The sequence below is a fragment of the Drosophila montana genome, unplaced genomic scaffold, assembly GCF_035044405.1.
Source record: "Drosophila montana isolate Dmon_TW-CO22-7 unplaced genomic scaffold, ASM3504440v1 contig_1264_1, whole genome shotgun sequence".
Classification (NCBI taxonomy): domain Eukaryota; kingdom Metazoa; phylum Arthropoda; class Insecta; order Diptera; family Drosophilidae; genus Drosophila; species Drosophila montana.
The window spans coordinates 48242-70940 of record NW_026996243.1 but is presented as its reverse complement, the minus strand read 5'-3'; the positions used below and the strand labels follow the sequence as shown (position 1 = coordinate 70940).

At 39.0% G+C, this 22699-nt stretch overlaps 1 protein-coding gene across 3 annotated transcripts in view; it reads left to right on the top strand.

The window, feature by feature from the left end:
- The window catches only part of mesh (sushi domain containing 2 mesh), a 29429-nt gene extending 7730 nt beyond the window's left edge, over positions 1–21699 (top strand). The window contains exons 5-16 of one of the 3 annotated variants that reach the window (XM_064680525.1): positions 9113–9290; positions 10052–10189; positions 11705–11873; positions 11943–12537; positions 15549–15671; positions 15853–16011; positions 16793–17537; positions 17667–18085; positions 18149–18336; positions 18429–18671; positions 18741–18791; positions 18870–19803. In XM_064680525.1, coding sequence (XP_064536595.1) covers positions 9113–9290; positions 10052–10189; positions 11705–11873; positions 11943–12537; positions 15549–15671; positions 15853–16011; positions 16793–17537; positions 17667–18085; positions 18149–18336; positions 18429–18671; positions 18741–18791; positions 18870–19369 — 3508 coding nt within the window. In that variant the 3' untranslated portion in view covers positions 19370–19803. Of the gene's footprint in view, positions 1–9112; positions 9291–10051; positions 10190–11704; positions 11874–11942; positions 12538–15548; positions 15672–15852; positions 16012–16792; positions 17538–17666; positions 18086–18148; positions 18337–18428; positions 18792–18869; positions 19804–21261 lie in introns of those variants that run through there. The other 2 variants (XM_064680519.1, XM_064680532.1) reach the window with 2 other exon arrangements.
- The last annotated feature ends 1000 nt before the right edge of the window (positions 21700–22699 follow it).

The window sequence follows — 22699 nt, the reverse complement described above, 5'->3', positions numbered from 1 at the left end:
CATTCATATTGTATATGTGCATAAACTCATTCGTATTCAGATTCTCATTCGAATGTCGCGCTGTTATTGTTTCTGACTAGTTACTGTCATTTATTGCCACAGAATTTTTGCATTGTTTGCACAGTAGCTGTTACCTGTCCCTGGGTCCGGTGTGCTCCATGTGCGCCATGCTCTGTCGCTATCTGGCCGCCATTTGTAACCCACTGAGCTGTCAGTGTTGCTGATTTCAGCATTTATTTCAAAATGGCGTCGACACAGGCAACTGTCAGTGTTGGTTAGCTCACTTAAAACATAGCTAAATTTTTATTTAATTTTTTTGTATATGTTATATTAGTAAAACTAACAAGAACTGGCCATCAATATCGGCTATAAGAGGAGAGGGAGGGTAAATAACGCCTTGTCAAATGGACAAAGTTTAAGTAATAGTAAGGGATGTTCTAGATTTTATTACTACAGCAGTTTAAGATGTTGTCGTCTTTCAGCCGGGTGATGGGTGATTGGTGATGGCACGAGCTACAGAGAGAGGTCTGGCCAGTCTGCTCACAAACATAGCTAAATCGATAGCAATCAGCAATCAGATGCCGCGAGAAGCGGAGCGACTGTACAAACCATATACTAGAAATTTAGATAAATTGAAAATCTCCCTGAGTATTTTAGTGTACTGCCTTTCACGCTTCTCGCTTCTTTTCCAGAATCCGAAAAATGCAGGTACCATATAACTATGCAAATATGAAGCACATTATTCCGACAATCTATTCTCTTACCTTACATTGTACGCAGAGTTCGCTCCTCTCTGCGTTTCTTTCGCTGCTTCTGATTACGTCTCACTCATCTTCGTTTTTCGCTTTGAGTTTTTTTATACATTTTGAGAGTTTATGCTAACAGGTTTCTTTAAAATGCTCGTTTATTTTTAATTCATTGGATTCCTTATAATAACGCTACATTATAGAAACTTTACCCAAAGCAAAAAGTTAACAGAAAAGACGTGTGTTTTTAAGCTATGGAATGTTATACATTTTGCTCGCTTCGCTTCTTCCTTTATTTCTTACCTCGCCTTTTACATTGCTTCTCGCTTTGCTGCTTGGCTCTTTCCCGTTTTTATTTTCACTTTACTTCCGCCCTAACCTCTTTTGAATCGCTGCACTGCATGGGACTCTCGCTTGGGTTCTTTTTGCGCTGCTCGCCTCGCTTCTCTACTTAACTTACCATTCGCTTGAGCTCTGACATCTTAAATGCCTTTTGCAACACATACTTACTTTAGGATTCCGTATTATTTTTCTCTTTTCCCACTCGTTTGCCTTTTCCAAGCACTCTCATATCTAGCCACATTTGGCTTTAAGAGTTAGCTGAATTGGCAGCACTTTTGCCATCTGATCCCAGCTCGTGCCCATCACTTACGATGCAATTTCGTAATGTCGCCATGGGGTTTTTGCTAATGCTCGGCTCAGTGCTGCATTTTTGGTGGGCCCGAAATCAGAGCAGCAGCTGCATGCCAAATGAATCAGTATATTGGATATCCGTTGCGCCAACTCTTTTCCCGTATTCCACATATTTTGTTCAAGCTAATTTCAGAATAGTTAATTCATTATTATACCTATTTTAAAAGGGTATTTTAAATTTGTTATAAAGATGATAACGCGAATGAACCATGAAGTGTATTAATTTGTTAACAGTTTCAACAGTCGAGTCGATAAAGCCATGTCTTGCTCTCTCATTTTTAAGGCTATCATCATGAAGTTTTGCAGTGGTCTGTCAGCGGATCGGATTACTATATCATATAGCTGCCATAGGATTGTTAGGTTGGAAATATAGTTCTTACAAGAACAAGCTTTTTGTTCCTCAAAATATCTTAATTAAAGTTGGAATTTATTAGTCTCCCTTACTTATCAGCCAAATCTTAACAATATCTAATCGCTATATCAGATAACTTCAGAGAGGCAATCGGTCAAAAATTAAATCCTTATAAAGAAAAAGTTTTCCCTTTAATATATCTTAAATGTACGAGTCCTTACATACGAGCAAAATCACTATCGAACTACCTCATTGGACTATAAAAAGGCGAGAAAGGAACGTTGAGTTTTCCTTTAGTGAAATGTTCTCTTTAATAATCTTGACCAAACTCAGTTATTACTAGCTTCACAATTCCGCTCGCAGAGTATTTGAGCTTCGGGTTGTCAACGATAGCCGTTCTTGCTCGTTGTATTGTGCAGTTGTTTAAAAAGTTTTCAACATTTCATGTTGCTGTTTATGCAAATTAATTCTATAGCAGTTCCCGCCCACCACAAATATCCCTTCAACTTTGTGAGTTGCTAGCTTTAGACTGTAATTACCGGAAATATAACTGCCAAATATAACGCATTAATTAGCCGCCCTGTTGTCGACTGTTGAAATCCACTCACAGTCCGGGCTATGCATATATTACGAGAGGCTGGCTCTCACATTTCGAGGCTGTATGCAAAATATTCAGTATATTTACCAAGGAATTTTAAGCCATACAGATACCACTATGTGGCTCTTAATTTATAGTCGCCTCGCTCTAGATTGTTTGGGCTTGTTTAACTTTCATATGCTCGTAACTGGCAGACAAAAAATGCGGTTAAAAAATAGCACATAGACCGCATAAATAACATCCAAATTGCTGAGAGCGAAAGCCAAACGGGACAAACAATGAATGCATCTATGTGCCGTAGGGTTATTCGGAGACTTTAATTAAACATGTGTAGTTAGGTTTGTCGCACAGCACTAGCTATATCGATAAAAACATTAACACCATCAGCTATATCGATTAATTAGTTTCTAATATTATAGACGTTATTGGTATAGCGATAGGCAGCCAGCTTAAGAAAACTGACAATTTCTTATCGATAAGCATCGCACTTGACATATCGATAAATTTATAGACAGATTATCAGCTTCCATTCATTAAAATGTATTGCTTAATTTCTTAAATTTTCAATTGCTGGGGTTTGCGCTATTGATTCTATCGATAGATCGCATTCTTGATCGATGTGACTTTCTTGTTTAGCCTGCCTCTCGCTATATCTGGCTAGATCGATCGAAGTATTCATTACAAATTTTGCCAACGATAAGCATATTTTGTATCTTACGGCCATTGCTGACGATTGATTATATCTAAGACTGATTCGTGAGAGTAAAAGCTTTGATTCAGTGTTAGAAAGTGTGTTAAAAAAATTTGCAAACATGGATCGAGGTTTATTTATAAATATAAGCACTTTAACTTGGAAATCGAAAATTGTATATTAAATATCTTCTTGACTTATCAATACTTTTAGCTCACGCGCCCATCTCAAGCCGACATTTCTCCCACTGTCCCACCCTGTGCATCTAGGTTAGTCACAGTTTGGTTTCACTGTACTTAGGTCAGATGACAAATTGGTGCGACAAAGCAATTAACGGGCTGTAAAGCATATTTGTTGAGAGCAATTTAGGTAAAAAAACAAACACACACACACAAATGAGAGTGGGACAATGCGACTTTGACAATGGCCATGGCACAGCGAATGCATTTCCATTTTCATTTACATTTTCACTTTTTTAGTTCTCAGTCAGCGGTGGACAATATGTCAAAGTAGCATTGCCAATGTTCGAGTGCTGGCTTATGGTGTAGTTTTTGGCGGGCTGCGGGGTTCGCTTTGCACTCTGACATTTAATTGTCTTGGAAAAATGCCGGACAGAACTTTGATGTGTGGGCGACCGTTCGCTGGAATTTAATTTAAATAACTTTGCACAAAAGCTGAAGCTGAAGCTGAAGCTCAAGCAGCAGCCGTTGCTCTAAGGGATGCTATGTAAATTCCACTTGCCTAACAGCTTTCATTCCGACAGACACATACACACACGCAGACAGCCAACCATCCGCATTAAGATGCGACTATCAATTTAATTATACGCTTATATAGTTAACACTGCGCGCGGGATTAGCTCAAGTGCTAAACGGTGCGGTAGGTAGAGGAATGGGGGCAATAAGGAAACTCTGCTGGCAGCTGCATTACGCATACGCCACGTAATTCGCTTATTCATTGCAAACTTTATTTTGCCAGTTCCTGCAATGTATTCCCACTGTTGTTCCTCAAGCACTTGCAGCTTGACCATTAAATTCGTAGTGAGCACAGGTTTAATTACACACAAACACAAACATACACACACACATGCTCACACACAAATTGTTGGCAGCGCAAATAAAACAACAATAAAGTAAGGTGAACGGCAGACAGGCGAAGTCTTAATACCCTACCAGCCATATAATTTAAATATGCTTTTGTTATATGAACTATTAATTTGTAATGATATGTTTGCAGATATTACCCGGCATTGTTCGGTCTAAGTTTATTCTTGAAATTTTGCCAGAACTTTTCCACTCACTGCTAGCTGGTGAAAAATAAAAAAAATGTGTAGATAAGGTTAACGTTCTTCCGATTAAAAGGAGGTTTTTTATTTTACAAGCATCCTTGAAAATTAGTTAGAAGTCGGTCTTCTTTCGATTTTCAACGTTTGCGGGTGGAATCGCTGACAACGTATGCATTTCATATTAAGTGGAAACGAAAAAATAACAACGTGTAGGAAATGTTTCCAAACGAGAAATTTCAAATACTTTGCACTCAGAAGTTCCATTCACATTTGCTATTTAAGCTTAACTACCCGCCGATAAGGGTATTAAAAATTAATGGGGCCTCTGTTAGTAAAACTTTTCTCAAAATTGTTTGTGAAGCGTTCAAGTGTGTAAATCTGCAGCGCTGAGCGTTTAATTGTTGTTTGCCAAGGGCAACAACAAACGTGGCCGTTGCCACAATTAAAACATTATGTCAATGGGCGGGACTACGATTTTTTTTTTTTCCTCTGCTATTGTTGTATTTCGTAACCAGGCAACGTGTAGGAAATTGTTTTTGATATTTCATTGATGCCTTCGTGTATGATTTGAATATCTTTAGACTACGTTTAAGTAGTTGCTCAAAATGCGTCTTACACTCAAGTTGATCAACTTTTGGTCAATCTGCATTAACAGCTCTGTTGGTCTATTTTGTTGAAATGTTTCCATTTATAAAACCCGGAGCTCTGGGCCAAAAGTCGAAGGATACGCTTCTGCAGCTTGCATGCAATTTTCGCCATTTTCGCCATTTTCTTTAAGTGCGGCCATTGTTTCACTTTCATTTACACAGACAAACACACACACACACAGAAAGAAAGAGAGAGATGAAATTGGGCCAAAAGCAAACGAAAAGTCAGACAGAGATGTCGACGAGAATGTTGAGCAGCGTTGGGAATTGAAGAGGGGGGCGATGGTGGGTGGTCGGGCTTTGCTTCATGCAAAACTGTGGGAAAGGCATTTTAACCCAAAATGCAGACAAAACTGTGGCGGCGGCGGCGCCCGAATGTATGCAATAAAGTACATAATGGCGCAGTTCAAGAACTGGCACGCCAAATGGCAGTGGCAGGGGCAGAGCAGGAAGCGGAGACGTAGGTGGGCTTGCCTGTAAGAGACGTTGACGACTGGCAAAACGAGCAGCGCGACGCGTTCTTTTCATAGTATATAGGAGCCTGGGCGAATTTCCATTACTATTGTTACACTCAGTCGCTGTCTGTGTGTGTATTTGTAGCTTTTTGGCTTACTTACACGTGCAGCTCGTTTGCTTTGGCCGCTGCGCGCGCATTTTTAGGCTATGCGACAATTTTCTGCCTTATATCTTTGTTTTCTATTTTGGCTTGAATGTCAATTGCAGACATTTAAAGTTTCGTGGCACAAGCGACAGCTGGCAAAGGCGTTTGCTAGGGGCAATGGTAGGGTAGTCGTGGCGGACGCCATAAATGATAAACTATGCAAGTGCATGTGCATCCGTGTGCGGTCTGTGTATGTGTGTGTTTGCAGTTGTCTCTGTGCGGTCTGAGGTTTCTACTGTGCGGCCTTTTGGCCTTTCCCCATTTTTTATGTGTATGCCCTATAGCCACTAAAATTTACACGAAGGGTATCTAAAGTGCCGCAATTTCAGTTAGGAAATAAAAATGGCTTTCTTGAGATGCATACCATATTATACATATTCTTGAGCAGCAATGAATAATTTTGTAGCGTAGTCAAAGTGCAGCTAAAACATATTTTGATTGTCATTTTAAATTTTTGCTTAAAGCTGAAAAAAGCCACACTTTAAGTCACTTTTGACTCAATGAATCCATGAAAATTAATTTAGAAAATCTAAGGAAATTTTATTACAATCGTGTGATAAGGGAATAAAGGGAATGTATACTACATTGCCTCACAAGTTCCCTCACGTTTTTATTTGTTTAACTTATTTTTGTTAATGTATTACTCATGTGTATAAAGGTCAAAGAATACAAACGTACCTAAAGGTTCCTTTCTGCAAATATTTTTCGAATGCCCCGTTTTATGGATATATAGAAATAACTGCATTTAGAATACGATTAACTATGCTTATAACATTGTTAAAATTTGGAAAGAAAAATGATTTCCTATTATCATAATTGTATTTAGGTAAGTTCAACAGCTCTGAGCACGAAGTCTTTAGGTAATAGGCAGCTGTGAGGTGAATATGCCTGCCTTTAGAACAGAAACTCTTGGATTAGCAAAGATAGTTTAATGTTTTATTTGCTCTTAAAACACGTTTGGGTATCTTTTTGTCGAGCTTGCCTGCCAGTTAGGTGGAACATGGCTTCTATTTTTACATGCTGGCAATTTTTGCAGCTGCTGTTGGCCTCTTTTTTCTTTTTTTGGCCGTGTTGTTAGCTGGTTGCGCTAACAATGTGGACAGCATGTGTTTTCAGTCAGTTGAGGCCGAAATGCAATTTATTTTCGATTGCCAGCTGCTGTCAGTTATAATTTATGAGCGTCATAATTGCGTCATGTTTGTGTGTGTGTGTGTGTCTCTGGCTGTGGCAGCAAATGGCCGAAAATGCGCTGCATAGTATATAGGGTAATAGGATATATGTTAATAGGATACATATGATGTGCATTTATTGGAATTTTACAAATTATTTGCTTTTGTGTTGTGAACGCGTCGAAGTGTTAATAAATAAATGTTTCGTATACGCCCCATGCGACGCTCAGCTGCACGCATGATGAATGCATGTTCATTCATAAATATATCCCAATAAAAAAAAGTACAGTATTGTTTTGCATTTGCAGTCTATATGCTGCATATTCAGCATTCAAACCCGAACCGAGGTGCTGCTGCTATTTGCTTTAGTTTAAACCGAGGGTTGCGGCACGGAAATCAATAAATTGTTGCTGCTTTTGTTGTTTGCTGTTGCCTGAAAGCAAATATCTGAAACATTCATCAATGTTGGTGCTACACATGCACAAATATTTCGCTTCGTTTGCCATAAATATTTTCAATTTCATTTAATTGCAATGCACCCCGTTTATCAGGTTTTTACTTTGTCTAGCAACAAAAAGCCAACAAAATAACAGCAAATTAAAACAAAATACGCATCAAAATGTGCATCAAGAACTAGAACTATATATTGAGCTGGAAATACAACAAATATTTTATGAAACAATTAAGCTTGGGAGCGGGTTGCAAACAGGCGAACTTTAACCTGTGCACAAAATAATTATACTCTTTTTACCCATTTTCAATGCGGTCAAGGTATAATTATTTTTGGCATTCTGTGATGAATACGTGAGCTACGGTTGTGAGGGTAGCTTTAAAAGTTAATACACATAGCCCTTGTTCTCTGCAGGTAATAGTTAAAAGTTGATGTCTGTGCTTGAAAGACTCGGCAGGGTTAACTTTTAACAGGGTATTAAAGCTATTGCCCAATATTGGAGTCTTCGTTGAGATAAATGAGTAAAGTAAATATTGATATTAATTGTTCGTTTTCTTCACTTTTTCTACTACTTTTTTAACTGAGTTTTGCTTTCCGAATATGCTTTTTACAGAGCTTAATAATTATTATTAAAAAATCAAAGTGTTATTTAAATTGAATTATATTTATTTGTGCTTAAGATATATACAATAACTTTTTATGGATCGTAGTAATTTTTCCTGAATAATTTTATTTAAGCTTTTTATAGAAGACAAAAAGTTATCGCAGTTTTGTTTGTTTTCTTATGACCATTTTTCATTATTAATCGAGCTTTAATTTAATGCATTTTAATTAAAGAGAAAATAGAAAATATTCCCCAAATTTTGTATGTTTTTATTATTGATATTTTTTTATTTATAGTGCTATTATTATTAATTAAGCTCTATATTTTTCTTTTAATCTAATAAACTCTTTGATCCAGCTTGAAGCTAACTGCATAGGGAAAAGAAATTGAATTATCTAAAATGTTTTATTATTATTTCATAAAGTTCTGGTATATGAAACTACCCTCGTAATGAAATTTTGGTTCCAAAGAACTTTTGTTCAAAAATCGATTGTACACAGAATTCCTTTTATATTATTTGCTAGCTTAACTATTTCTAGAACTACCCACGCTATAAGTTTTGCGCAGTTGGCAATTTTCTATTGATAAACATTTCTATTTCAATACATTTTAATTGATTGCCAAATATAAGATATCAAGGCTAAAACAATTAGAAAGCAATTTGATTGCTATCGTAACCTCCTTAAATAACGATAAATGCGAAAATCTATAAAAAGATTTGATTGCTGGTGCTTCGAAAAAAAATTCCAATAAAAATTTTGTTGCGCAATTTTGTCGCACTTTTTAATGCATGCGAAAACGGAAAATCTTGCATATGGAGGGAAAAGGCGAAATCCTATTTCGTGCGGCATGCGTAATGAATAATTAAGGAATATAAATCATACGCCATGTTGCCGCTGTCAGCGTCAACGTTTACAGCGAGTTGAAAGTGCGCACAGCGCCATAAAACACGTAAAAATACATTAAAAATTGTATTATAATATGGCCAATATGCCTTCAAAAATCCGTCTTATACACACAGCCGTGTGCTGATTTATATGCCAAGCATCAAATCCATTTATCTTCACACCGTCAGGCCTGCCAAACCGAAAACCCAAATTCACTTGCCCAACTCCCTCCCACCAAAACAAATGCCCTGGCCTGCTGATTTTCTTTTGCAATTTTCACATGTTGGTTTAAGATTTTACTTACAAATATATATACAAATACTTGCAGTGTGGTACGTGATCTGATGGGACGCACGGACCGCTTTGGCGTCGAGGTGCGTGAGCGCACCATGTGGGATATACGCACAGGTGTTGTTGGTGCCGATACTTTTGTGCCCAAGCACGTGGTGATCGCCACCTGGAAAAACGTATCCTTTGCTGGTGGCATTGACAATTCGCTCTTTACGGTAAGTTGTGACACTTCAGTACAAATCATTTTAGCCACATTTTCATGTTTCACAAGTATGGTACATTCACAAGCATTTGTCATTGTTGCAAGGCTCCAACGTTATCAACTATATCAAATTACTGTAAATATTATAAAATGTAAAGTTCAAAAGGTTTTTTTTGGTCGATAGCATTAGTAGAGAATGTACTTACAATACTCTACCAAACATTTTTCAGAATTATTTATCCTTTACTTTTAGAGCTAGTTTAAATAAAGAAAAATAATTGCTCATATAGATTTAAAATTTTATAAATAAACACAGTTTTGCCGTTTTTATTAGAATTTCTCAGAAATGCTTATTGTTTTAAAGCTAGTTACAACTAAGAAAGTGTTATGATAGCAGCTCGAATTGCGAGCATAGATTTATAGTTCCTTAATTGTTGCTTTTATTAACTAAATTGAAATATCAACTCAACTTATACTCACTCTTTTTGAGGAAGCTAAAAATGCAGTTAATCTCATATATACACATGTTTCAACAGCTGAGAGCTTCAATAAGCTTCATATACTATATATTATTTCATGTGTCTAAACATAAATAATTGTTATAGGTTATTTTCTACTTGATAACACTTAATGCAAAATTTTTATATAGCATACTTTTTGGGGCAAGACAAGAGAGTATTTAATGACAGGAAATGGTAAAGGGACATAGCTCTATACTTTTATTATTCTAAACTTTTTCCTGATAATTTCTTTACTTTTCACCCCACATTGCAGACGAACACTTTCCAAATGGTTCTGGCCACCGATGAGGTCTATACTTATGCCATCTTCAACTATGCGGTTCTTAATTGGCTCTCCCACACTGAAGCGGGCGGTGATACGACGAAGGGCGAGGGTGGTGTGCCCGCATTTGTAAGTCTCTTTGAAATTTCACTTTTCATATAGTGTTCAAACTTTCAAACAACTTTCTGCGTGTTTTGGCTGCAGCGCGTACACGTTTTGGTCGCACTTAATTAAACATTTTACACAATGGGAAATTCACTGACTTTTTCACACACAACTATGCACACACACACACATATATCCGCACACACATAGTTCGCGAGCTACAAACAGCGCAATTTTCATTAATGGCTGCCAAGCAACGGTAAAGTTTTCATTACGCTTCAGTTCCAAGTTCCTCAGTTGCTGTTTTTGATTCAATTTTTCTTTTGAAACTGAATATTAACTATATGTCAGTCCGTTTGAATACCCACGCATTTAGTGTCTGCATGTGTGGGTGTGCGTGGATGTGTGAGGGTGTGCATAGATAATTGTAAACGCAATCATATTGCTACAAACAAATCAATTATCAATAGCTCTATTCAATTCAAGCACCCTCTGGCTTGTTATAAATTGCATACATGACAAATGTACCCTACACAAATGTCATATAGTTTTCGGAATGCGACTTGACATTACAAAAATCAAATTAAACGAACCAACAATGTAGAGCAAGTTGAGTAGTCTAAAAAAAAAGTTCAGTTTTTCAGCATTGAGGTCAGTTTGAATCTCGAGTGTAGCACAATTATTTATCAGACGTAGCAGATGAAAGATATATTTCTATATTTATACAAATCTTCTTTAGACAATTTTCCACGCATCGTTTCTTGTTAGGTTTTGCCTATATACTTAGAGAAAGTTTGTACTTTTAAGATACACAAAACAAAAATAGCTATAAAAGAATTAATCGAATTTTTTTTCAATACAAAAAGCAATTTGTATGGTAAAGTAATTCGACTCGTGAAAATACTGGTCTATGCAAAAGTTTCGTTAATATAGGTTGAGAACTAAGAGTCTAAAAATAGACAGACATGGATATAACGACTCACCAATATCTTCTTCTACAATTCATTACACAAAATTATAATGTTTTCTGCCAAGCAAAAATGCTTTTATATAACATAAAAAAATCTAGATATATTGTAAGTCGTATTCAGGTTAAAAATCTGTTTTAATTTTATTATTTTTCTTTTAAACTTTTATTATTTTTCTTAAAAGGCCTAGAAAATCAATAAAATTGACTTATGCTTTAACTAATCTTTTGATACAATTTATTTTGGATTTACAATATTTCTATGTAGGGCATCGCGTAGTCGTTATTTTAGAACTTTTTACGCTTTGTTGTTGTTGCGCGCTTGGGCTATTGTTGACTGTAACTAACAAATTATAATTAAACGCACATTGTGAACTTTGTCTGCATAATGGTTAACAAGTTGTTGGCCAAATTGATTCACGCGCTGATGGTTTTTGGTCTAGAGTTACATAGTTGCCAACAAGTTGCAGAGAGAAATTAATTACAATTAAATGATGTAGTTCTGTCTGATGTGAGCATATAATGGATGTGGCTTCATAATAATATCGATTTGGCTTGTCTAATTTATGCAGGTTGGTTTCAATGCTGGCAACGGTACACAGGCCTATGAATACACGCCGTATAGCCAGAATATGGTGATACGCGACTTGGCCAATCGAGGCTGGGGCAACGGTTTCCCTGGACGACATATTTTCCGCATCGATGAGCAGATTTTAATTGGCTCCTGCAACAAGGATATTGGTGCGTATAATTTTCTGATTGCTTTCACTGATTTTGGTCCACTCTAATTACACATTTGGCCCTTTGCAGATGCTGCTTTGCTGCCGCTAACCTTTGCACCGGAGTCGGGCAACATGCTGGGCGGTCAGGTCGTAAACATAACTGGACCCTGCTTCGATCCGAGCATACGTGTTACCTGCCATTTCGATACGGAATCTGTGCTGGGCACCTATGTGGATCGGAACCGTGTCATATGCGTGCAGCCGTTCCTCAAGGCCGAGGGCTATATACGCTTCCAGATCTCAGTGGGCACACAGCGCTTCAAGTGGCGCGGTAAGTACTTTGTGGAGACACCGGCGGCGGCCACCGAGAAGATTTTCTTTGCCACCGATGATGTGCACAAGCGTAATCCCAGCGAGATACGCATCACCTGGAATGCCTTCAATTTGACATCCAATCTGAATGCCAATGTCATGATCTCGCTGTGGGGCTATCGCGAGACTAAAATCGAGCCACAGCTTGAGTACATCGATGTGATTGAGGCCAGCTACACCAATACGGGCAGCTATGTGATCACGCCCTCCAACTACCTCACCCGCCACAACATCAACAATGATATGCAATTTGGCTTTCTGCAAATAAATCTCACCCAGCCGGAACAGTACTCTAATCTGGCGCTCAGTCCGTAAGTATTTTACTAAAAGAAATTATCCTTCATCGCTTGGCCACGATGTGAGCTTCTGCTTTTCCACATTCATGCAAACAACTTTTTGTTGAAGCCCAGATTTGTCAAATTCACTCCAAATTCAAATGAGACAATGTAATTGTAATTTACTAGAACGAATTACTCGACATTGCCCGGTCTCGATGTTAGATTCTGGTTTCCGTCACATTCATTCCAATTTCAAATAGTTGTAATGTTGATGTTGCTGTGCGATTCGCACCAAGTTAAGGCAATTAGAAGTTAGAAGTTTGCTAAAAATATACAAAACCGCTAAAACTGCTACCAGAGAAGGGTTTCGAGTTGTGTCTACACAAAAGGGCCTTCCACATGTATTCATTGGGTCAGATTTTTTTTATTCTTAATAAAATAAATTAGATAATATATAAAAAAAAAAAATACAATGAAATTGGAATTGTTTGAACTCGGTCAGACTGTAACCTTGATTCAAAGTGCTCGCTCCTCCTGCTCATACGCCCTTTTGTCCTCTTAGGCCACGGTTTATTATGTTTTAATTGACTTTCAGTTGAGTCAGCTGCGCTCTGGCTCTGCCCACCCACCCTGCCTGAGCCGCCTCTTGTTCCGCTCTTATATTTTTATTCAATTTGCAACAGCAATTTTCAAAGTGCTGCCTGCAACTACACAGCACATTTGCTGCTGCTGCTGCTGCTATTCCTGGCGCCTCGGGGACCAATCAGTTAGCATTGGCTTTCGCCCAGTTGGCCGTAGATGGCTTATTATGACACTCTGTAATTAGGAGCGACGGCTAATCAATAGCTAAGGGAAATGTGCTTTCGATGGCCACAACCAGCAGCCACTTGACTGAAATTGTTGCCCTATCCGCGCGCGCTTTACTCATTTGCATAGCTTGTTCGCTCATAAAATCCTTTTCCTATTTGTATGCCCTGTAAACATACAATTAATATGTCACTTGGGTCGTTTTGGAGCTCACCTGAATTAATGTAGGCTTAAATGTTGTATTTAAATTGTGGAATTATGCCGCAGTTTTAGCCACGGTGTTTGAGACAGAATACTAAAATTTTGCATATCCATACACAAAGGTACATAAAGTTAATCGAGTCGACAAATTTCGTAAAAGAAAATAAATATTATATTCGCCTATTTTAGTAAAGAATATATATTTTTCAGCAAATATCTTGACTATCCGATTATAAATTCCAAAACCTTCCGTCTATTTTCATATATATATTTTATATATATTTCTTAAGAAGTTTTTATAATGTTGTCAACCCTAAAAGTATCATTTTGGTTATATATCTTCTGTTAGGAATCGATAAAGTTTCAATTATTATTATTACAAATAATCAATTTGAAATCCTGTTTTTTTCAAAATTTTTCTTGTTTCATTAAAAGACATTCATCATACAAAGGTTTTCAGAATTTATTTAAAATATTTTACAATTTTCTTATTTTATGTATTAGTTATAATGCACCTACGACCCTTGTCGACGGCAATATAATTTCCATCCCAAAATTGCCATCCAAAATTTGATAAATGGTATTTTCAATTTGCACTGCTTTTTTTGAGAGAACATTCACAACAATCTCATGCATAGTATGGACTCGATTGCAATCAATTAAATACAGGGTATTTCTCAATCGTGCACTCTCAAGTACAGCCTTCAGACTTATTCGTGCATTACGCTTTTGTAATTATTTTGCACTTAAGCTTGAAGTATTTGCAGCAGTTAAAAGCTCACAAAAGATGCTCATCGTATAATTAAGTGACGATAAAATTCTTGAAAATGTTTGAGTTATTCGCACTGCAAGTGAATTATAGAGAATAATAGAAATAGCTTCAGACTCTAAAAATACCTTGAAACATATTGATGGGTTACACTTGAGCAGATACTGCTGTAAGCTCCATTATAAATTCAATATGTTTGCAAAGGTTTTTCTTTAAATGCCAGTTTAAATTCTGGTATGCGAATATTAGCCCAATCGGCAGCTGTGTTTTCCGCTGGGTTTTTGTGTGTAATTCTCTTATAAAGGGTGTTATGATTCTGTTATGAAACGTGTAACACACAGAAGGATACATCTCCGACTCCATACAGTATCTATATGCTTGAATAGTAGTTAGAGTCGATATATCCATCTATCCGTTTATCAGTCTCCATGCAAACTATTCATAGATCCGAATTTCTTTTGCAGACAGTAGATATGTCGAAATCGGTCGAACGGGACCCCTATACCATGGATCACCGAATTGTTCGGTCGAAAATTAGGTTCTTGTATGAAAAAATGTTTTCTTTTGCAAATATCTTGACTAAATTTCTCAATTTTGATATTTCTCTTGCCTTACATGCCTCTTGCCTCTTACATATGAGCGAAATCTTGGTAAGACGAACTACTATATCATATAGCTTCTATAGAAATTATAGTCCAAAAATACTGTTTCCGATAAAAACTTTCTTATCCTTTACAATATCTCGGCTAAATTTGCACTTCTTAGCCCCTATCCTACTAGGATATTTTGTCTTCGGTGTTCCAAAATTAGTCGTTTTTTTTATTTTGTATGTTTTTTCCCGCTCTTGTTTTGAGCGCTTTGGTTTATGATACCTTTGGGTGTCATTATTTTGCGCTACAGTTTCAACGGGGCACGTGGCAGCAGCCCATATCTCATTTCATGTTGGATGTGTGCGTATATGCTTGTGTATTTAATTCACATTTGATGAGCAGCACGCGCGACTCTAAATTCGAGCTGGTCGCATAACCCATCAATTGCAAATTTGTCAATGTGATGGCTGCTAATGCCATTCTCTTGTCCAGCTCGATGGACGTGGCTGAGTCAATAATTGGCATATCGGCATGCACTTTAATTGCAATTAGCCGTTGTGGCAATTTCCAGTTTGGTTGGCAATGGATGATGCGGCCAACATGACGTATGCGTAATGTGACATGCAATATGCGTAGCTCTCGACTAATGCAAAGCTGCCTTTGTTTAATCCATATAGCATTCTCTGGTCACGACCGATACCATTGGCCTGGTACATGGCACCGCAGTGGGAGCAGAAGCATGGCAAACGTTGGCCCCGTGCTCTGTGCGATAATTGGATACGCGCAGACCGATTTCTCAGGTAAGTCGAAAGCTTTAAACAATGGCAGACTCTCCAGTTACCAGTTTTCATCTGGCGGCGCCGGCATTTACATTTTCTGCTAATTAAAAGCTGGCAAATGTCAAGGGAACACCACGCTTCTAATTAGACACAGCTCTGGCGAGGCCAAATAATCAAAATAATACAAAAATTTGTAATTCAGAAACTTTGCTGCCGACCTGCCGTTGTGCCCCTGTACCCTGGAGCAGGCGGTGCTCGATTTGGGCCGTTTTCGACCGGATCGGGAGTGTGACAAGGACTCGAATCCCAGCTGTTTGCGTCATCGTGGCGCCATCCATTGTGTGGTCAGCGGTACGCCAGTGTAAGTCAACCCAATTATCTAACAAATCCATTTCATATATGTATATGTTCCTGTATGGCTACATTTAGTTGCAAGTTTAAGGGTAGGTACTGGGTATCATCTAGTCGAATACCTTTCTTGCTTGCTTCTATTTATTCTTTTTGTTAAATTTATTGCCTTACTCTACTTTCACTTTGTGTTTATACCCCAAATGAGTAAAAACGGTATAAGGTTTTGTGCAAATATATTTAACAGAATGAACCATCTCCGGCCCCGTAAAATATTTATATTCATGGTCAGCTTCAATGTTTGTCTGTCCTTGTGTATGTGTAAATGGGTCGATTTCGATGACAATTAGGTCTACAGAATTATAGTATTAAACGTGGGTCTTCTTAATACACAAACGGCTCAAAATCAAATTGATATTGAAATCCTGTTTTTGGCTATGTCTCAAAACCTAGAGATATACAGAGCCCTGCGCTTTATTACATACACATATCTTATAATTAACTAAAGATAGAACAATAAACACCGTAGTTAATCAAGAATTCATTATCCTTAGTGTGTGTCTAAGGTGCTTAATTTGCGGCTTTGACCTTATTTCCTAATCGGACACTCCTGATTAGTGCGCTCTTACTTAATACTTTATTATATTTATTATTAAGCCTTTAAATAACTCTTGCAGGTTGAGACTTAGACAGCTATTTATATTCAGGAACAATTTATGGGCTCTAACCCAGACTTATCTTATCTTCCTGCTTTATACTATGATATTCATGTCTTTGTTTCGCCCCCTCTATAGTGCCCAGGGTGCTGAGCAGCAGTGTTGTTATGATCGCTATGGCTTCCTGATGCTGACCTATGATCAGATGTGGGGCTCACGTCCACGTCGTATTCACAACCTGGGCAAGATGCCCTGGAACGAGGCCAGCAAGGTGCCATCACTGTCGATGTGGTTCCATGATATGCGTCCCTTCTACTCCTGCTGCTACTGGCAGGAAGAGCAGGCCGTTGGCTGCGAAACCTATCGCTTCGAGCGCCGCCCCTCTCAGGATTGCGTGGCCTACCAGGCGCCCGGCATCGCTGGCGTCTTTGGCGATCCACATTTGATAACCTTCGATGGCAGCGCTTATACCTTCAATGGCCTCGGCGAATTCGTACTGGCGCGCAGCACAGATCAGAGCGAACGCTTCGAGGTTCAGGGTCGCTTCGAGCAGCTGCCGCCCAATTACTATGGACAGGTGATGGCCACACAGCTGACGTCGGTGGCCATGCGCGGCAATACGACAACCACGATTGAGGTGCGTCTGCGTCCGCTGCATGCGCGCTGGCGCTATCGCCTGGACGTGCTAGCCGATGGACGCAAGGTGTACTTCGATCGGGAGAGCTTGAAATTCCAGCACTTTGACGGTGTCACTGTCTACACTCCCACATATTTGTTGAACCAGTCGCAGGTGGTGGTGCAATTCGATGCGGGCATCGGCGTGGAGGTGGTTGAAAATGAGGGCTTCATGACGGGTCGCGTGTTCCTGCCTTGGAAGTTCATTGTAAGTATTAACAAGATGACGAAGCTATGTTCGGCATGCCGCAGATTAAATGCCCTTCAGGTCATCTGGCACATAGGTGCTTTTATACAAAGGCTTTATTTACGAGCGAGCAAACCTTCTTCTCTCCAGAATAAAACTGCCGGTTTGTTTGGCAACTGGAGCTTCAATCCGTTGGACGACTTTACGCTGCCCAACGGACAGGTAGCCTCGATTAATCTCAACGATATGCGCAGCCTGTACAACAACTTTGGCCTCAAATGGATGCTCACGGATCGCGATGTGCCCAATGTGGGCGCTGCGCTGTTCACACGCGAATTTGGACGCATGGCCAGCTACTATTCGAATGCCACATTCCAGCCGAACTTTGTGATGGATCCCGCTGACTTCCTGCCGAGCAATCGCAGCTACGATCTCGAGCGTGCCGAGGAACTGTGCGGCGAGTGTTCGCAGTGTCAATATGATTATGCCATGACCCTAAATCGAGATCTGGCGCATTTTACCAAGAACTATTATGACAGTCTGGTCAACATGCAGGCGGAGAATGCCAAGTGAGTAAATGGTTTTGTTGAGATTCATCGAGCAGTTGCTAATCTATTGCTGCTTTCTTGCAGGCGAGTTGTCTCATGCGGCGTGCTGCAAACACCGCGCTTTGGCCGCAAGCTCAGCTTTGACTTTATGCCCGGCGCCAAGGTGGCCTTTGAGTGCAATGAGGGCTTCATTCTGGTCGGTGATCAGCGACGCGAGTGTTTGTCCAGTGGCCTGTGGAATCTGCCCGAATATGGTTATACGGAGTGTCTGCGTAAGTTGTGAATTATTTTGTACCATATACCATATACGATATACATTTCCGTTTCCTTCGACCCCCCGCTGACCTTATTGTACCTCGTACAGGTGAGGTGTATTACACGCGTCGTGTCGCTTTCATTGCAATTGGCATTATCGTACTGGTAATTGTCCCATTGATGCTCTGCATCGTTTGCGGCGTCTATCGCTATCGTCAGAAGCAGCTGAAGGAGGATCCACACTGGCAGATGACTTTGCCACGTTCCCGTGCCGGGTCCACACGCAATTTGCGCACTTTGAACTATGATCCCGAGGACGATAGCGATACCGATGCGAGCACGCTGAAAAAAAGTAGGTCCTACGATAAAGTATATCGCACGAACGAACCATTACCGGGCAAACCGCAAATTGATTTTCCAGCTAAGAAATGGGATCTGGATATGCAGGACGAGGATGTGACCTCATCGGAAGGTAGTGATAATAGAACTAGCACAAAACTAGCCAAGGATATTTCCTACATTAATCCAATTAACGTTGCCCACGCAACAGGTGAGAAACCCAAGCAGACCGGCCGTCGCTCCCTGCGCTCCGCCTCCGGCACCGAACTGGATCAGCACGATGGCACACCCATCGATGGTAACCACCGTCACGATGCCGAGGACGAGGATGATGATTTCGATGAGGCCGATGTCCATACGGGTCAACTGCATCCGGCTGGCTATCATCAGCCGCTCTCGCCCGAGGAGGCCGACCAGCTGCATCAGCAGCAATATAGTCCCACGTTCAGCGGCGTGGATAGTCGCACCAGCGGAGCCAGCTCTATTAACTATACGCCCCAGTCTGCAAACCAGAATCGCTTTGGGGGCGTGCCCGTGCTGCCCAATAACACGCAATACTACAATCGGCCGTCGTCGGGCGTGCCGGCAGCAACGGCCACGCCTCTGCGTGTTGCGCCCACCGGGCCACTGACGCAGGACAGCGGGCTGCCCTCCCCGCCGCCTTTAGCCACATCGCCAACGCCGTCAGTGCAAAAGTCCACAGAGGTGTAGGACTGCAACACACGAACATAGGCATATGAACACACCAACACACACACACATTTGCCTGACATGCACAGGCTAAAAAGTTCAAATTTTGTATAACTAATATCATTTGTCGCACATATACTTTATATATCTAATAATTATTATTGTATAAATTTGTTAAACTCTGCTAATTGACCCACCTGTTGTTCATTTTCTCAACCCATGACCTTTTTTTTTGCAAATACCTCCTATTACTAAACACTATACTCGTATTATACAAATAGCCCAGTCTCCATATTATTATTTAAATATATTTTAATAATTCATTTGTATTTTTACCAAATCCATGAATACCGCCCACCTTCCCCATTATCACGGCTACAACGAGTTAACAATTTGTTTGTCAATTGTAAAGTTTGTCATCATTTTATTAATAAAATACCTTGTTAATATTCATATATCTTTAATCTTTATATACTAAACATGTTTTAACAACTTTCAGCGTGCTCGGATAATGCCAATTGTTACATGAAAGTTGACACTTCGCTTAAATTAAGATTTTTTTTTTTCAAATATCTTTTTAAAGTTCTGCTAGTTCGGATAAAATACCTGCCTTAAAGCTAGCCAGCGAAGGTCTGTCAATTTTCTGTAATAATTTGCATAACGAGCGATGCCAAATTGCATTCCCCATTTACACTATGCAACAAATTTAAATGTGTTCAAAAAAATTTTATCATCCTTTTTCTTACTGCATTTAATTTCCAAAATTTTTAATTTAATATTTTTACTGAGTTATTTGAGCTTATTATTTTGATAATCAATATAAATGCATTTAAAGGAGATACAAATTGTTATAGTTGATTGATAGTTCGATTCAGTTATTAAATTTTTCAATATTATTTCGAAAATTGATAAAGAAACTATTAAATGTACAGTTGGGAATTAAAAAGTGTAAATCAATCAAACACCTGAGTTGCTTTATTTATTTTAAAAATAACTTAATTACAAGAAATTCGAATAATAAAAAAACATTAAGCATGTTATGATATTTTTTGAGCCAACCTCAATTAAGGTTAGGGGTTCGAATCCCTCGTTAAAAAATTAATATTATTTTTTTGCTTTTTATTTTTTGTTATCGGCTTTTGTAAATTCACTTTTTAGCCCTTGGTAAATGAGTTGTTAAGTTGAAATATTTTACGAAGCTACTTAAAAGTAAGGTTGCCGGTTTAAATCCGTGGTTAGTGCATGTCTGTAGAATTCCAGTCTTAAGCTATATCCAATATTAATAATATTAAGAACAAAAAAAAAACGATGCTTATTCTAAACGATTTAAAATTTTGTTGCATAGTGCAATGTGCATTTGCAGTGCAAAGAAATTGCTACGAAATTTATAACGAAGCAATAAGGTCAGAGCCAAAGACATTAATCTTGAGCCAACTGTCACGTGCTCTGGTGCCCGCCCTGGACGAAGCCATGACACGCCCCCATTCACAGCATACATACACACAAACACACACATACCTACCAACACCGAACATCCAACACCCCAATTGCCACGCCCACTAGCAAATGTATTGTGTGCATTACGCTGTTGTCAATCAATCTTGAGCAAATTGATGGACAAGTTGCCGTTACTTATCTATGCGTGTGGGTGTGAGTCGGTTTCTGTCTGTGTGTGTGCGTGTGTGTGTTGCCTGTCACGGGTGTGGAGCACTCACAGAATGACAGTTGCGCTCAAAAGTAGGCAACTAGTTTGAATGACTCGGAATACAAATGGATGCGGCTGAATGCTTGATTAATTTATGAAATATATTATTGTTTTTTGTGTTTTTGCGAAAATGGTCAAAACACATTTTAATCATTTTTATCCAATTTTTATTCCATGACAACTGCACCTTTTGCCCACATTTTTACAGGTCACGAAGAGCATGCGGCACGTGTGGCAAGCATCTCCCTGGGTATGGTCCTCCTGATTGTGATACCCACATTGCTGTTGCTCGTCTGTGGTGCAAATTATTGGATACGTGAGCGAATTGCCAGGGAGGAGGCAGAGGCAGCCGCCGCATTGCTGCCGAAACGCCCCAAGCGACCGCCGCGGGGTAATGGAAATGGAAATGGGATTGAGAACGGGAACGGGAACGCGAATGGGAATGTGAATGGGAACGAGGAGATTTGATTAGCACGTTAATGAGCCAAATAATACATATCGTGTGCTGGGATTTATCTCTGTGGTTGTGTCAGCTGCCGACTGGTTTCATAAATTGATATTTAAGATTTAAGATTTAAGTAAGCGTTCAGTATTTATAGTCAACTATTAAATGTGATAAGATAATAAATATATGAAAATAAATAGATTGAGTAAGGAAACTTTATTTTGATTTGCTTGCTAGTTGATTAAGTAAATAATTTATATTGGCAGGTTAAAGTTTGGAAACCAGCTTTGAATTTCAATCCGTTGTAGTATTCAATAATTCAGGATACTTGTGTTATGATCTCCCTTCCAAATGAGGCTCGCCCGTATTTTTATACCCTGAACATTGAAAAAGGGTAAAAAGGGTATAATGTATTTGTGGAAATGTATGTAACAGGCAAAAGGAAGCCTCTCCGAACCCATAAAGCATATATATTCTTGATCAGCATCAACAGCCGAGTCGATCCAGCCATGTCCGTCCGTCTGTCTGTATGTATGAACGCAAGGATCTCAGAACATATAAGAGCTAGAGACCTGAATTTAGCTGTTGGTCCTCCTAGTCCATGCGCAGATCGAGTTTGTTTCCGATAATCGATAACATGCCGCGTTTCTAAATAATCGATAAAAATCGATATCGAATTCCTGTTGTTTGAGCAACTTTGGTAAATAATAAGAGCTAGAGTCACCAAACTTGACATGTAGCTTCTAGAATAGTATATATATATCAAGTATCTTTCATTTAATAGCTATCGCCACCTCCCCAGTACAACCTTAAAGCTATAAATCATGTTAGTAAACCAATTTGTATTGCCTACCTAATTACGACAAAATTTAAATGAAATTGTCATTTCGAGAATACACGAATATTTTATGGTACAATAAGATCTACTTCTGAAAATTTCATCAAGATCGGTTAACAAACACGAAAGAAAATGTGCTTTTACAAACACGTGCAGCTGCAAGCGCAAACTCCAAGAATTTTTGTATACATGTACACACACACATTCATGCGCGCCTGCTTTGAATTCTATCAACACCATTGCAATTGCGATTGTATTGTTTTCTGTGCAGCTATTATATTTATACCCTGAACCCATTAAAAATGGGTAAACAGGTAGAATAGTATATATATATCAAGTATGTTTCATTGTATACCTATCTAT